This window comes from Corvus cornix, chromosome 5 (assembly GCF_000738735.6).
Source record: "Corvus cornix cornix isolate S_Up_H32 chromosome 5, ASM73873v5, whole genome shotgun sequence".
Classification (NCBI taxonomy): Eukaryota; Metazoa; Chordata; class Aves; order Passeriformes; family Corvidae; genus Corvus; species Corvus cornix.
The window spans coordinates 39,223,956-39,236,158 of NC_046335.1; the positions used below are offsets into that span (position 1 = coordinate 39,223,956).

General features: G+C 53.1%; 1 protein-coding gene across 11 annotated transcripts in view; it reads left to right on the forward strand.

Annotated features, from left to right (window-relative positions):
• The window catches only part of DGKZ (diacylglycerol kinase zeta), a 55,000-nt gene that overhangs the window by 37,881 nt on the left and 4,916 nt on the right, over positions 1-12,203 (forward strand). For 10 of the 11 annotated variants that reach the window (XM_019281765.3, XM_010413349.4, XM_039551744.1 and 7 more), the window contains 16 exons: positions 1-79; positions 368-423; positions 1,461-1,523; positions 1,767-1,840; positions 1,952-2,063; positions 2,375-2,574; positions 2,875-2,975; positions 3,106-3,185; positions 4,239-4,283; positions 4,549-4,618; positions 8,897-8,937; positions 9,441-9,631; positions 10,120-10,151; positions 10,910-10,953; positions 11,298-11,418; positions 11,935-11,971. In XM_019281765.3, coding sequence (XP_019137310.1) covers positions 1-79; positions 368-423; positions 1,461-1,523; positions 1,767-1,840; positions 1,952-2,063; positions 2,375-2,574; positions 2,875-2,975; positions 3,106-3,185; positions 4,239-4,283; positions 4,549-4,618; positions 8,897-8,937; positions 9,441-9,631; positions 10,120-10,151; positions 10,910-10,953; positions 11,298-11,418; positions 11,935-11,971 — 1,346 coding nt within the window. The remainder of the gene's footprint in view (positions 80-367; positions 424-1,460; positions 1,524-1,766; positions 1,841-1,951; positions 2,064-2,374; positions 2,575-2,874; positions 2,976-3,105; positions 3,186-4,238; positions 4,284-4,548; positions 4,619-8,896; positions 8,938-9,440; positions 9,632-10,119; positions 10,152-10,909; positions 10,954-11,297; positions 11,419-11,934; positions 11,972-12,203) is intronic. The other variant, XM_039551743.1, reaches the window with a different exon arrangement.

Below are 12,203 nucleotides of genomic sequence, written 5' to 3' on the forward strand. Positions count from 1 at the left end.
CTCCCTTTGGATGTCTTTAATAACTACTTCAGCCTTGGCTTTGACGCACGGGTGACGCTGGAGTTCCACGAATCCCGAGGTACAGGGCAGTGGCAGGACTTGGTCGGTGTCTGTGGGATGGGCCCGTTCTTGTTTGTGGGTTCCTCAAGAAAGTGAACAAGAGAATTGCTTCAGGGACAGAGCTGGAGGTGAAACAGGAGGAGCAAGTCCAAGCTGCAGAGGGGGAAGAGGGGTGCCTGCACAGGAAAAAAGCTGGGAGCAGACTCCTGGCTGAGGCTGGCTGTAGAGCTGTGTCTGAGGAGAGCTGGTAAGTGAAATATTTCCATATGTAGGCCAATGACCTGGACTTTTTTTCTCCTTTCCCTAGAGGCCAACCCAGAGAAGTTCAACAGCCGGTTTCGGAATAAAATGTTCTATGCTGGGGTGAGTGTGTGGGGGATATCTGAGCCTGCGTCACAGCAGCCGTAATGTCAACTGGAGCACAGGCATAGACCTGCCTTCTGTCTACACCCTAAACTCACTCATTTAAGTTACCTGGACCTTCACGTGCACTCAAGCTAAGCCCCCCAGCCCAAAGGTGGAGAGTTGCTGGAGAAAGGCTGCAGCACTGGGAGTCACAGCTCCTCTTTGGCTGCGAGTGCTGCTGGCAGTACAACTTGCTCTGTGGCCTGCAGTACAGTTGCTGTATTGATCTTCTGCCACTATTGTTCTTGATCTCCAGCTCGTGGGTGGTCACCCAGGCAGGACCTCCCTGGAGCTGTGGGAAGGCAGGCTGTCCCCCCTGCAGAGGAATAGGAAGCCTTTCCATAGAATCTCCACACTACTTTGGTCTTTTATTGTATACCTTGGACCAGTTACAGCTTCCTGGCTAATTACACCCTCCTCCTGTATCTCACCTCTAGAGCTTTGCATCTCAGTATCATCTTCGTTCCTTTGTCTCCACATCCTCAATATGCTTTCTACCCATGTGTCTGGTGACTGGTATTTGAGCAGTACTAAAGGCTAAGCTGCTCTGTGCCATCTCACATCTGTCCTGCTTGTGTATCTTTTCCTATCTGCACAGTTAAACCCAAAGGGAACCCTTGCTGTCCCTCCTGGAATCTCTAGATGGGGTCACTTCAGCTTTGTTTTGTGGTACTTCATTACAGCTTGAGACTGAATTTGTCTCTTGTGACTTGAGTCTCACTGGAGGAGACTCACCTTGCCAGCTCTTCCCTAAAGTCAGGACTGGGCTGGCATGGGAACACTAGAGCATGTTACTGAAGGTGCCCCAAAGTTTTTGGTAGACAAAATAGCAAGAGGAATGGATCATGTTGTTTTGGAGGAGGAGAAGACTTCTGTGGATGAAAAGGGGGTTTGCAGGTTTCAGCAGCTGAGGTCTGTGGCAGGTCAGTGGCAGGCTTCCTGGCTGCCCATTCTGGTGAACACCTGGGCACTAACTCTGTCTCTTACCTTGGCAGACAGCCTTCTCTGACTTCCTCACTGGGAGCTCCAAAGACTTGGCGAAGCACGTCAGGCTGGTTGTGAGTGTGCTGGGGTGCTCTGGTCCAGGGAGGGGGTGAGCTGTGGAGGCATGAGGAGTGTCCCTTGGCACACTGAGTATGGCAGGGCTGGGGAGCGGATATGTTTCTGGGAGCATCAGCCTCCCCTGACTTGGAGAACACTCAGTGTAGGGAGCAGAGGAGGGGAGGCCATTTCTTCCTAAGTGGGTAGGATGGACCAGGCTCCCCATTACAGCAGCCTGAACACCCCTGTGTTGTCTCCAGTGTGACGGGACAGACCTGACCTCCAAGATTCAGGACCTGAAGCCCCAGTGCCTGGTCTTCCTTAACATCCCAAGGTGAGCAACCCCAGGACCTGTCTTCATATGCTGGGCTTCAAACACCTGTGCTGTAGATCCCTGCCTGGGTTTTGGATGCCGGTCCAGGCATTTCTTCCCATCCCTTCACAGGTACTGTGCAGGCACCATGCCTTGGGGCAACCCTGGGGAGCACCATGACTTTGAGCCTCAGCGCCATGATGATGGCTGCATTGAAGTTATTGGCTTCACCATGACATCGCTGGTGAGTCAGTACTGTTGGCAGCTGTAGGTAGCAACCAGGGGAGTGACTGGTCTCATTGACCAGGTGTCAGCCAGCCCACAGCTCCACAGATCCTCTCTGGAGGAATTGTGGTACTGGCCTGTGTGACAGTGTCTGCTCTCTAAGATTCAGGTGAGGTGCTGTTATGCCCTGGTCTCTGTGAGTCCCTTCTCACTGAAATCAAACCTGAGACCCTCAGAACTTGATTCACTTGCAGCATCCAGCTCACAATGGATGCTCCCCTCATCCACGTCTCAGTCCATGCTCTGCTCTCACTCTGGACCCTTTCACAGGCTGCCTTGCAAGTCGGTGGCCATGGGGAGCGGCTCTGTCAGTGCCGGCAGGTAGTTCTTACCACGTCCAAGGCCATTCCCATGCAGGTGGATGGAGAGCCCTGCAAGCTGGCGGCTTCCTGCATCCACATCTCCCTGCGCAACCAAGCCAACATGGTGCAGAAGACCAAGCGGCGCAACTCCATGCCCCTGCTCAATGAGTAGGTTCCTCAGATTGATCTGCTACCTCCTCTCCAAGGAAGGACAGTTGGCAGGGAAAGGGATGGGACTGATCCATGACTGGCAGAGGCATTTCAGTCCTTTCTTGGGGAGGGTCTGGGAAGGGATCAGGTCACAGAAATAAGGCCTGACCCTGATGTTGGAGAAATTCTGGTGCCAAGCTCCCCACCCCAGTCTATACAGCACTGTGCTCTTGCCTGTTTTGGAGGGATGAGGGGAATAAGGAGAAAGCAGGCTGTCATTTTTTGATATCTTCCTTTTTCCTTGCCCCCTGCACACAGCCAGCAGCCAGTGCCCGAGCGGCTGCGGATCCGGGTGAGCCGAATCAGCATGCGTGACTATGAGGCACTGAACTATGACAAGGAAAAGCTCAAGGAAGCCTGTGAGTGACCAGCTGAGTGACCAGGGGGTGGGAGCTGCAGTCCCCAAGTCTGGCAAAGCCTGTAGCTAAACAGGTGTTGGTAATGGGGCATGGGCTGCTCCCTGAGTTGTGCCTGTGCCCTGTTCTGCAGCTGTGCCACTGGGGATCATCGTGGTTCCAGGAGACAGTGACCTGGAGTTGTGCCGGACCCAAATTGAGAAGCTGCAGGAGGTGAGTCTTTGCATGAAAAGTGGTTATGGCTGAATGCTGAGGATGGAGGGACTCAGGGAAAGGATTTCTAAGCCTCCTTGACCTGCATGCACCAACACACACACTCTTGCTTTGGTTCCCACTAAGAGGTCATGGTTTGTCTTCACCATGTGGTGGAGGCAGGGTCCCAAGCTGGATGGCTTTTTGCTCCGTGCTGTCTGGCAGCTTCTTTTTCAGCATTGCTCTTCTGACTGTTCTCCAAGCCCAGAGAGTGACCCTGAAAAACTACAGAGTAGTATAAAAAGCTGGCACACATCCTGTGGGGGCCTGTAAGCCTTCTACCCTCCACAGGTTCTGTGTTTTCTGGCACAGCTCTGGTCTCTCCAGGTGCCTGGGTTAGGTTTATAACCCCTCCACCTCTTTTCATTTGCAAGCACTAATTTTTGTGTCCTTGCCAATGTACTAGCACGTGTCTGTGACCTGTACACAGACTGTGTAACTCTTGCTCCTGGTGAACAATACCTTCTAAGCCCATAATGTGGCTCCTGGTGCTGCACTGCTCAATCTGATTGTTGCATAGAAGATTGAAGGGACCTTGCTTAGTCTGCTGTTAGCTGGCTCTTGTGCCTGTGGGAATCCCATCCAGCGTGTGCATAGTGTCCTGCAGGGCTGAGTTGCAGAGGTGCTTGCCTGGGCTGGCACACTGGCATCTGCCTCTTGCTGTGCCTGCTCTGCATGCCTGTCCCCTGCCCACCTTGTGCCCAGGCACTGGTGAGGACATGCAGGCAGGCACATGGCTTTCCTGCTGTGTCAGTGTGGTAGACTGATGCCCCTGCAATCTCCTGCGCCTTTAAAACTGTGCAGTGTGGCTGGTGTTCCTTGGTCACCTCATGGTTTACCTCTTCTCACTCCTTGGGCAATGACTGTGCTCGGGCCTTAAAGCCATGCAGGGACCAGGCCAGACAGTGTGTAAAGCCAGATATGGCAGCACATTAAGCAACTCCAGTGGGATGAGAGAGGGACTGGGCAGCTGCCCAGACACCGGCTGTAACAGCACACCTTGCCTTTCTGCAGGATTTCCCTCCACAGCCCTCTGCTTTAGAGCGCCTGCTCTTTCAGGTGTGTATGGCCTCACTCTGTCTGCTGGGCCCATCTGTCATGTCTGCTGTGCTGGTCTCATGGGCTCGTCTTGTGACACCTCTCTACAGTCAGCTCCAGTCTGTCCCATGCTGCTCCCTGTTGCAGTGTGCTGTGCCTGTGTTGAAGTTCACCCAAGTGCCTGTGGTCCTCTATGTCTGCAGGGACCTCCCAAAGCAGGAGGAATGCTCTGAGGAGAGATGCAGAGGCCATAAGCTACATCTTTATCCTCTCTTTTATTATGCAGGAGGGAGATGGAGCCAAGCCGAAGACACTGTCATTCCAGAAGCTGTCACCCAAGTGGTGCTTCCTAGACTGTGAGTATCACCCTCCCCTAGGAGTGTTGACTGAGTCTGATGATGTGCTAGGCAAGGTCCTTTTGTCTGCCACCTCAGTGGAGGTAGGGAGTGGAGATCCATGTGGCTGCAAAGATCCAAGGGTTATTGATGCATTAGAAACCACAGAAGCACCTAAGAATTAGGGCATAGGAATTATGGCTCCTATCCCCAAAAAAGTGGAGGAATCAGTAGCCCAGCTGAAGTGCATTGACACCAATGCATGCAGCATGGGCTACAAACAGGAGGAGCCAAAAGATATGGCACAGCAAGAAAACTATGACATAGTTGCCATCACAGAGACATGGTGGGACAAGTCACACAACTGGGGGGCTGCAATGGATGGCTAAAAACTCTTCAGAGGGGACAGGCAAGGAAGGAGAGGCACTGGAGTGGCCCTGTATGGTAGGGACTGTTTCAATTGTCTAGAGCTTAATGATGGTGACAATAGGGTTCAGTGTATATGGGTAAGAATCAGGGGGAAGGCCAATAGGGCAGATACCCTGGTGGAAGTCTGTTATAGTCTGTTATAGACTCCCTCCAGGATAAAGAGGCAGATGAAATATTCTATAGGCAGCTGGGAGAAGTCTCAGTATCGCCAGCCTTTGTTCTTGTGGAGGACTTCAGCTTACCAGATGTTTGCTGGAAATACAACACAGCAGAGAGGAAACAGTTCTCGGAGTGTGTGGATGGCAGCTTCCTGACACAGACAGTGAGGGAGCCAGTAGGGAAGGCATCCCACTGGACCTGCTGTTTGCAAACAGGGAAGGATTGGTGGGTGATGCTGGAAGCCGTCTTGGGCATCACAATCACAGAATGATAGGTTTGATTCTTGGAGAAGTAAGGACGGAATGCCAGCAGAACTGCTTGGACTTCTGGAGGGAGACTTTGGCTTGTTTCAGAGACTGGTTGATGGAGTCCCTTGGGAGGCAGTCCTGAGGGGCAAAGGAGTCCAGGAAGGCTGGACGTGCTTTAAGAAGGAAATCCTAAAGGCTCAGGTCAGGCCTACGTGCTGAAAGACGAGCCAGCGAGGAAGAAGACCAGGCTGGCTGAACAGAGAGCTTTGGTGGGAACTCAGGAGAGAAGGGAGAAGGGGCAGACAACCCAGGAGGACTATAATGATGTCATGAGGTTACGCAGGGAGAAAGTTAGAAGGACCAAAGCCCCACTAGAACTTAATTTGGCTACTGCCATAAAAGACAACAAAAAAATGCTTCTGCAAATACATCAGCAACAAAAGGAGGTCTGAGGAGAATCTTCATCCTTGACTGAGTGAAAGGGTAGAGACATAGTGTCAAAGGATAAGGCTCAAGTACTTAATGCCTTCTTTGCTTCAGTCTTTAATAGTCAGACCAATTGTTCTCAGGGTGTCCATGCCCCTGAGGTGGAAGACAGACAGGGACCAGAACGAAACCCCTATAATCCAAGGGGAAATGGTTAGTGACCTGCTGTACCACTTAGACACATGCAAGTCTGTAGACTGGGTGGGATCCACCCAGAGGTACTATGGGAGATGACAGAAGTGCTCACTGAGCCACTTTCAATCAATTACCAGCAATCCTGGCTGATGAGGTGGTCCCAGTTGACTGAAAATTAGTAAGTGTGATGCCCATCTATAAAAAGCCAGAAGGAGGATCTGGGGAACTAGAAGCCTGTCAGCCCAACCCTGGTGCTGTGAAAAGTCATTGAGCAGATCATCCTGATCCCATCAGGCAGCACAGGCAGCACTACCAGGGGATCAGGCTCAGCCAACATGAGTTCGTGAAAAGCAGGTGCTGCTTGACCGAGCTGATCTCTTCCTGTGTCAAGGTGACGTGCTAAGTGGATGAGTGGAAACCTGTGGATGTTGTCCACCTGAACTTCAATAAAATGTTTGGCACTGTTGCCCACAGCATTCTCCTGTGGGAACTGGCTGCTCATGGCTCAGATGAGTGCAGTGTTCACTGGATAGAAAACCAGCTGGATGGCCTGGCCCAGAGCATGGTGGTGACTGCAGTTACATCCAGCTGGTGGCCGGCTCCAGTGGTGATCCCCAGGGCTCAGTGATGGGGCTGGTCCTGTTTATTATCTTTATCAATCTGGATGAGGAGATCAAGGGAGCTGGAGCTGGAGCTGGAGAAAAGGAGGCTGAGGGGAGACCTTATCTCTGTCTACAACTACCGGAAAGGAGGTTGCGTCAAGTTGTGTTGGTCTCTTCTCCCAAGTAACAAGCAAGAGGTTGAAGGGAAATGACCTCAAGTTACATCAGGGAAGATTTTTTTTCTCACTTGAAAGGGTAGTCTAGCGTTGGAACAGGCTGTCCAGGGAAGTGGATGAGTCCCCATCCCTAAAGATATTTAAAAGACGTGTAGATGTGGCACTTAGGGACGTGGTTTAGTGGTGGACTTGGCTGCGTTGGTTTAATGGTTGGACTCGATGATCTTAAGGGTCTTTTCCAACCTAAGCAATTCGATGATTCTGTGATTCTATGAATTTGGGGGGTGAGAGGACACTTAGTGACAAGCCACAGGGAACCACTGAGGCTTGGGACTCACAGATGTTGGGGTCTTTGGGGCTGAGCACAGCCGTGCTTTGCCCCAGGCTGCGTGTCTGGCTGCTGACCATGAGTGGAACAAGGGGTGTCTGCAGTTCTCTTGCCCTTGGAGCTGAAGACAGCTTGGTGGCGTGTGTTTATCACTGCGGGACTTCTGGGGATGCTCTCCTGTGTCGTGCAGGCAGGGGGCCCCCCTGCTCCAGCATGCTCGGAGCCAGGCTCACCATGAGCGTCGCAGTGTTATGGGCGAGCAGGCTACCTGCTGGGCTCCAGCTGCTGCTTCTCCCCTACCTGAAAGTAGCTTTCCCTTCTCCCTTTGCCTTCTCTGACCAAGAAGCTCCCTCTGTACCTGGAAGCTGGCTGAGTGAAATGCCCATTGGTAGCATTTCATCTCTCTGACATCCCAGCAAGCAGAGTGTAGACCACAGCAGAGCACAGCCATGGGTTGCACAGTGGGCCTGGGAAGCCTCGTACTAGGCAGAGAGGGTGCAACTTCTCCCTTCAAGATTCCAGCCCTGCATGTGGGGTTGCTGGTGCTGCTGCTCCCAGGTGTTGCTACCAGGACTGCTTTACCAGGGCCAGTTTCCCTTCTCCTGCCAGTCTCCCAGCAGCAGGTTCTGGGCTCAGGAAAATGTGTCAGGAAAGAGACTAGAGCCTCATTCAACACGGCACAGGTTCATTCAAGTGGCTGAATTGTAGGCCTTGAACAGTAGCTCCCTAGATATCCAGGATAAACATGGCTCTTTCACTCCTCTCATCTGCTCTGGCACATCCCCACTCTATTTGCAGAAAGACTTCCTTGGATCTGCAAGGATCCCACTGCAGCAACCTCTCCTGGACTGGCACCAGCAGCCCATCAGGACATTGTGGAAATGTTGCCCTGCATGGGAATCCAGCTGTTCTGGCACTGTGCTCTTACCTGTCCTGCTCTCCCTTGGTGATGCCCTAAGTCCATAACCCTTCCCTGCTCCCCTAGGGGTGGTGGCTGTCTGTGTCTGGCTCCAGCATAGCCACTTGCTCTGTTGGAGCTTCTCTCTCTCTGTGGTGATCTCTTCTCTAAGGAAGAGGGATAAGCAGAGGGATGCACTCTGACAGGCTGGATTTTAGCTCCTGCCATCCTAGGAGACAGGGGCTTGGACCTACAGCTGGTGGTGGCATGCTCCGTTGTGCCTGGCAGTCACATGCTCTGAGTGGCCTCATGGAGGTCCTTAGTCAAGAGGAGGCTGAGCTCTCTCTTCTCCCAGCCCCCTGTAGTGCCCCCATTTCTGAGCACTGTTCAACAAGGTGCACCATGTTAATCACAGGAATTCCTCACCTGGTATGAATGAATGCTGAGATGTGCACTGGATAGCCCTGAGCTTCATCTGCTCAGGATAATGCTGGAGCACCTGAAAGCCCCCAGAAAGGCCATGGCATTAGCTAGATGTGTTCTTGCCTTACCTGTGGCTCCCTGCCAGGAGTCATTGAGGAGGAGTTAGCAAGCAAAGGCATGTTTCACAGGGCCATGGTGGTCTGTAGGCCCAAGGGGCTGCCTCTAGGGTGGAGGCACCAGCAGAATCACGAAAGGAAGTTGTTTGCGCTGAGTCAGGGGCTGTTGTTGGCTTTGCTGTACCCTCTGTGCAAGCCACGAAGTGGCTGGATAGCTCACTGTCACTCGTGGTGGGAAGAGGCTGTCTCCCTTTCTCACACCAGGAATCACCCCATCTTGTTCTGTTCCTGTCTTACAGCAACCACGGCCGATCGGTTCTACAGGATAGACCGCGCACAGGTGAGTATAGCCTTGGGGCCACACAGGTCTCATACCACTGCCCTGCCCTTTGGCATCCCCTAAGGGGATGGCATGATGAGCCTGCGCCAGGACCAGGCTTAGCACCTCCAGGATTCTGGAGAAAAGTGAAGAAGCACAGAACCCTGAGTTGAAAGCTGCCTGCAGGGCCCTCCAGTGCAGCGGGTAAGGAATAGCAAACATAGCAAGACTGGCCAGGGGACCTGCCAGCTGGGGTCATCTTCACCAGTATTAGATACTTTCCCCAATGATTTGGGGAGGAAGACATGGAGATAAGGTTTACAAGGTTGCTAAGGTGGCAGGAGATAGGAAGCCTGAAAAGAACAAGGAGAGATGCAAAGGCTCCCAGGCACAAGACTGTTCAAGCCACCATTGCTCTGCTGAGCAAATGGGTGGGCTACAAACCCACCCATTGGGATATGAGGGGATGGAGTTTTGCAGAAGTAGGTCTTGCTTCTAAGTATGTCCTTACTTGTGTCTTTCAGGAGCACCTCAACTATGTGACAGAGATCTCTCAGGATGAGCTCTATGTGCTGGACCCAGAGCTAGTGGTCACTCAGACCGTGAGCACTTCTCCTGCCATGCCCGACCTCGTGGACTCATCTGCCACACCCCCTGGGCACCATTTTGCATTCCCCTCCTCTTCCTCCTCTCCACCCTCCTCTCCTGCCCTCAGGTGAGTCTGGAGTGGGGGTGCTGGGTCTCAGGAAGAATGGGCAGTGATGGGAGAGATAGGGTTGGCTTCACAGCATTGATCCCTGGGCCAGATTACAGGGGAGCTCCCTGGAAGTAAGCAGGAATTCAGTGTTGAGTTAGACCAAGGGATGAGATGCCATCCTCTTTTCCTTGTTCCTCTGCCAGCACTGCCCTAAGCAGTGGGGCATCAGCAGGTGGCTCAGCCATGGGGTCAAGCTCCAGCACCTGGCCCACGGGGCAAAGGGCATGGGTGTCTTTCAGCCCAACTAAGGGCAGTGTTGAGTATGGATGAGCAATGGTGCTAGGAGCAGCAGTAGAAATGGGAGTGGGAATGGGGAAGAATGCAGATCAGGCAAGGAGGAGTGCCACAGGAATGTTTCTCCATCCCTCTAATGGTGGCATGCCCATTAGGGCCATCTGCTGCCAGGACTGGCAGGGTTAGTTACACCTTTTCTTCTTCCCTTCCAGCACTGAGCCAGAGCGCTGCCTCCCACATAAAGGTGAGTCGAGTCCTACCCCTGGTCATACCCCCTCTCAGGCTGCACTGTTTTGTTTTCCTGCCATGGTTTTTTGGCCTATCCTTTAACTGGTGAGCGGGCAGGAGCCCTGTTGCTCCATGTGTCCTGAAACATGGAGCCCTGAGGGCGGGTGACCCAGAGGTGAGCACAAGAGACCTGACAGTGATTTGTGGAGTGGCCCAGCCAGGCGCCTTCCTGGCTCCACCGTGCGGGAAATCATGTGGCAAGGGGTTAATCCCCCACCTGCAGAGCTGAGCGCTGTGGACTGGGTTGAGAGGCTGTCTCTGCCTCTCCCTGGGGAGGTGGGAACACTAGATCAGGGGCCTCACCAAGCTGAACAAATGGAAAGAGTTTCCTGAAGCTTGATCGGAGCCTGGAAGTGTGAGTGAGTCATTGGTGAGAGGCGTCTTGGCCGCTGGCTGATGCCCAGGAGACCTGCTCCCCACTTCCATCACAAGTTACCCTGCCCAAGGGCAGAGACTACTCCCCCTGTACATGCGCCTCCCTGGGGCTGAGGTCTGGCTTCACCCCTAGCTACACAGTGTCTCCTTCTTTCTCCTGGCTTGTTCCTTACATTCCTGAAGGTGGAGGAGCCATGTAAATGCAGTCTGACCAAGGGGTCTGGCCTGGAGAAGCTTGTGCTCCTGCTCCACACCTCTGGTGCCCAACTCTTGTTTCCAGGATTAGATAAGCAGTGTTACAGATTGACTTTTCTGACCCTGACACATCTCTCTTTGCAGATGACCTTCTGATAGAAGCTGCCAAGAGCGGCAACTTCAGCAAGGTAGGTGCTCGAGCAGCCAAGGCAGGCTTGTGGGCTGGTGTGCCCCTTGGGCTAAGAGAAGCCCTGCCGGCCATGCTCCCCAGTTGCCCTGGAGCAACTCCTGTCAAGGGCCTTCCTTCAGGAGTGGTGGCTGGAAACCAGGCAGGCTTCTGGCAAGAAGCCCTGGTTCCTCTCCTGGGGCACACGAAGGGAAGGGACTTGGTAGCATGGCTGAGCTGGACAAAGCTCCCCACCAGCCCCAAGTATCCACACAACCTGTCAGGCACTTCAGGCACATAATGCTGGGGCTTGGGGCTTGGAGCTGGGAAATGCAACTCATCCTGAGCAATCTGACAATCCTGTAGTTCCAAGAGCTGCACCAAGCTGGAAGAGACCTGATGGTGCGAGACTCCTCAGGCCAGACTGTCCTCCACCATGCTGTCAAATCAGGAAGCAAGGACATCGTCAAATACATCATCGAGAATGGTGAGCTGGAGCTTAGCAAAGGAGCCTGGCAGCCAAAAAAGATCCCTCTGCTCGGACAGAGTGCTCCTGGGCTTAGATCCCTTCCTTCTGGGTTTGCTACATCATCCTTCTGGTGTATGGGTTTTTCCTGGCATCTGTCTGCCAGTACTGGGGTACCCTCATGGCTGTTGCTGCATCCTGGCAGGGACCAGCATGTCTCTGGGAAACATTTCTCAGTGTCCTGCTTCTGCCTTCAGGGCAGCTGACCTGTTGTTTTTGGCAGTTCCCACTTAAATACAGACCTCTTTATTTTTATTTAGATATTTCTCTGTAGCAAGTCCACAATCAATTCTTCTTTCCTGGGATCAGCTGGGCTTAGATGCCATTGCTGACCTGAGTTCTTTGGAGCCAGGACTTGTGCAGGCAGCATGAAAATAGCAGCCCCTGTGGAATGATGCAGACTGTGACCATGGAGCAGACAGGTCTGTCTCTGCCCTGGAGCTGGGTCTCACTCACCTGCACTCTTTCTTTCCACAGCTCCTTCAGAAATCCTTGATGCCACAGAGGAGGAGAAGTAAGTTGCTGCCTGACTTGCATTACCTGTTGGCCAGACCCTCTGCGAAGTGACCAGTCACAGGGACACTTCAGTTGCCCTTGCTATAATTGCCAGCCATGATTCCCAGTCCATTTTGGACAGACTGCCCCTGAGTAGCATCCCCTCCTCTGCCAGGGCAGCCTGGACAAACACACAACTCACCATCAGCTCCTGCTGCTGCTGCTGAATTGCTGTCCCTCGCTGCCACCTG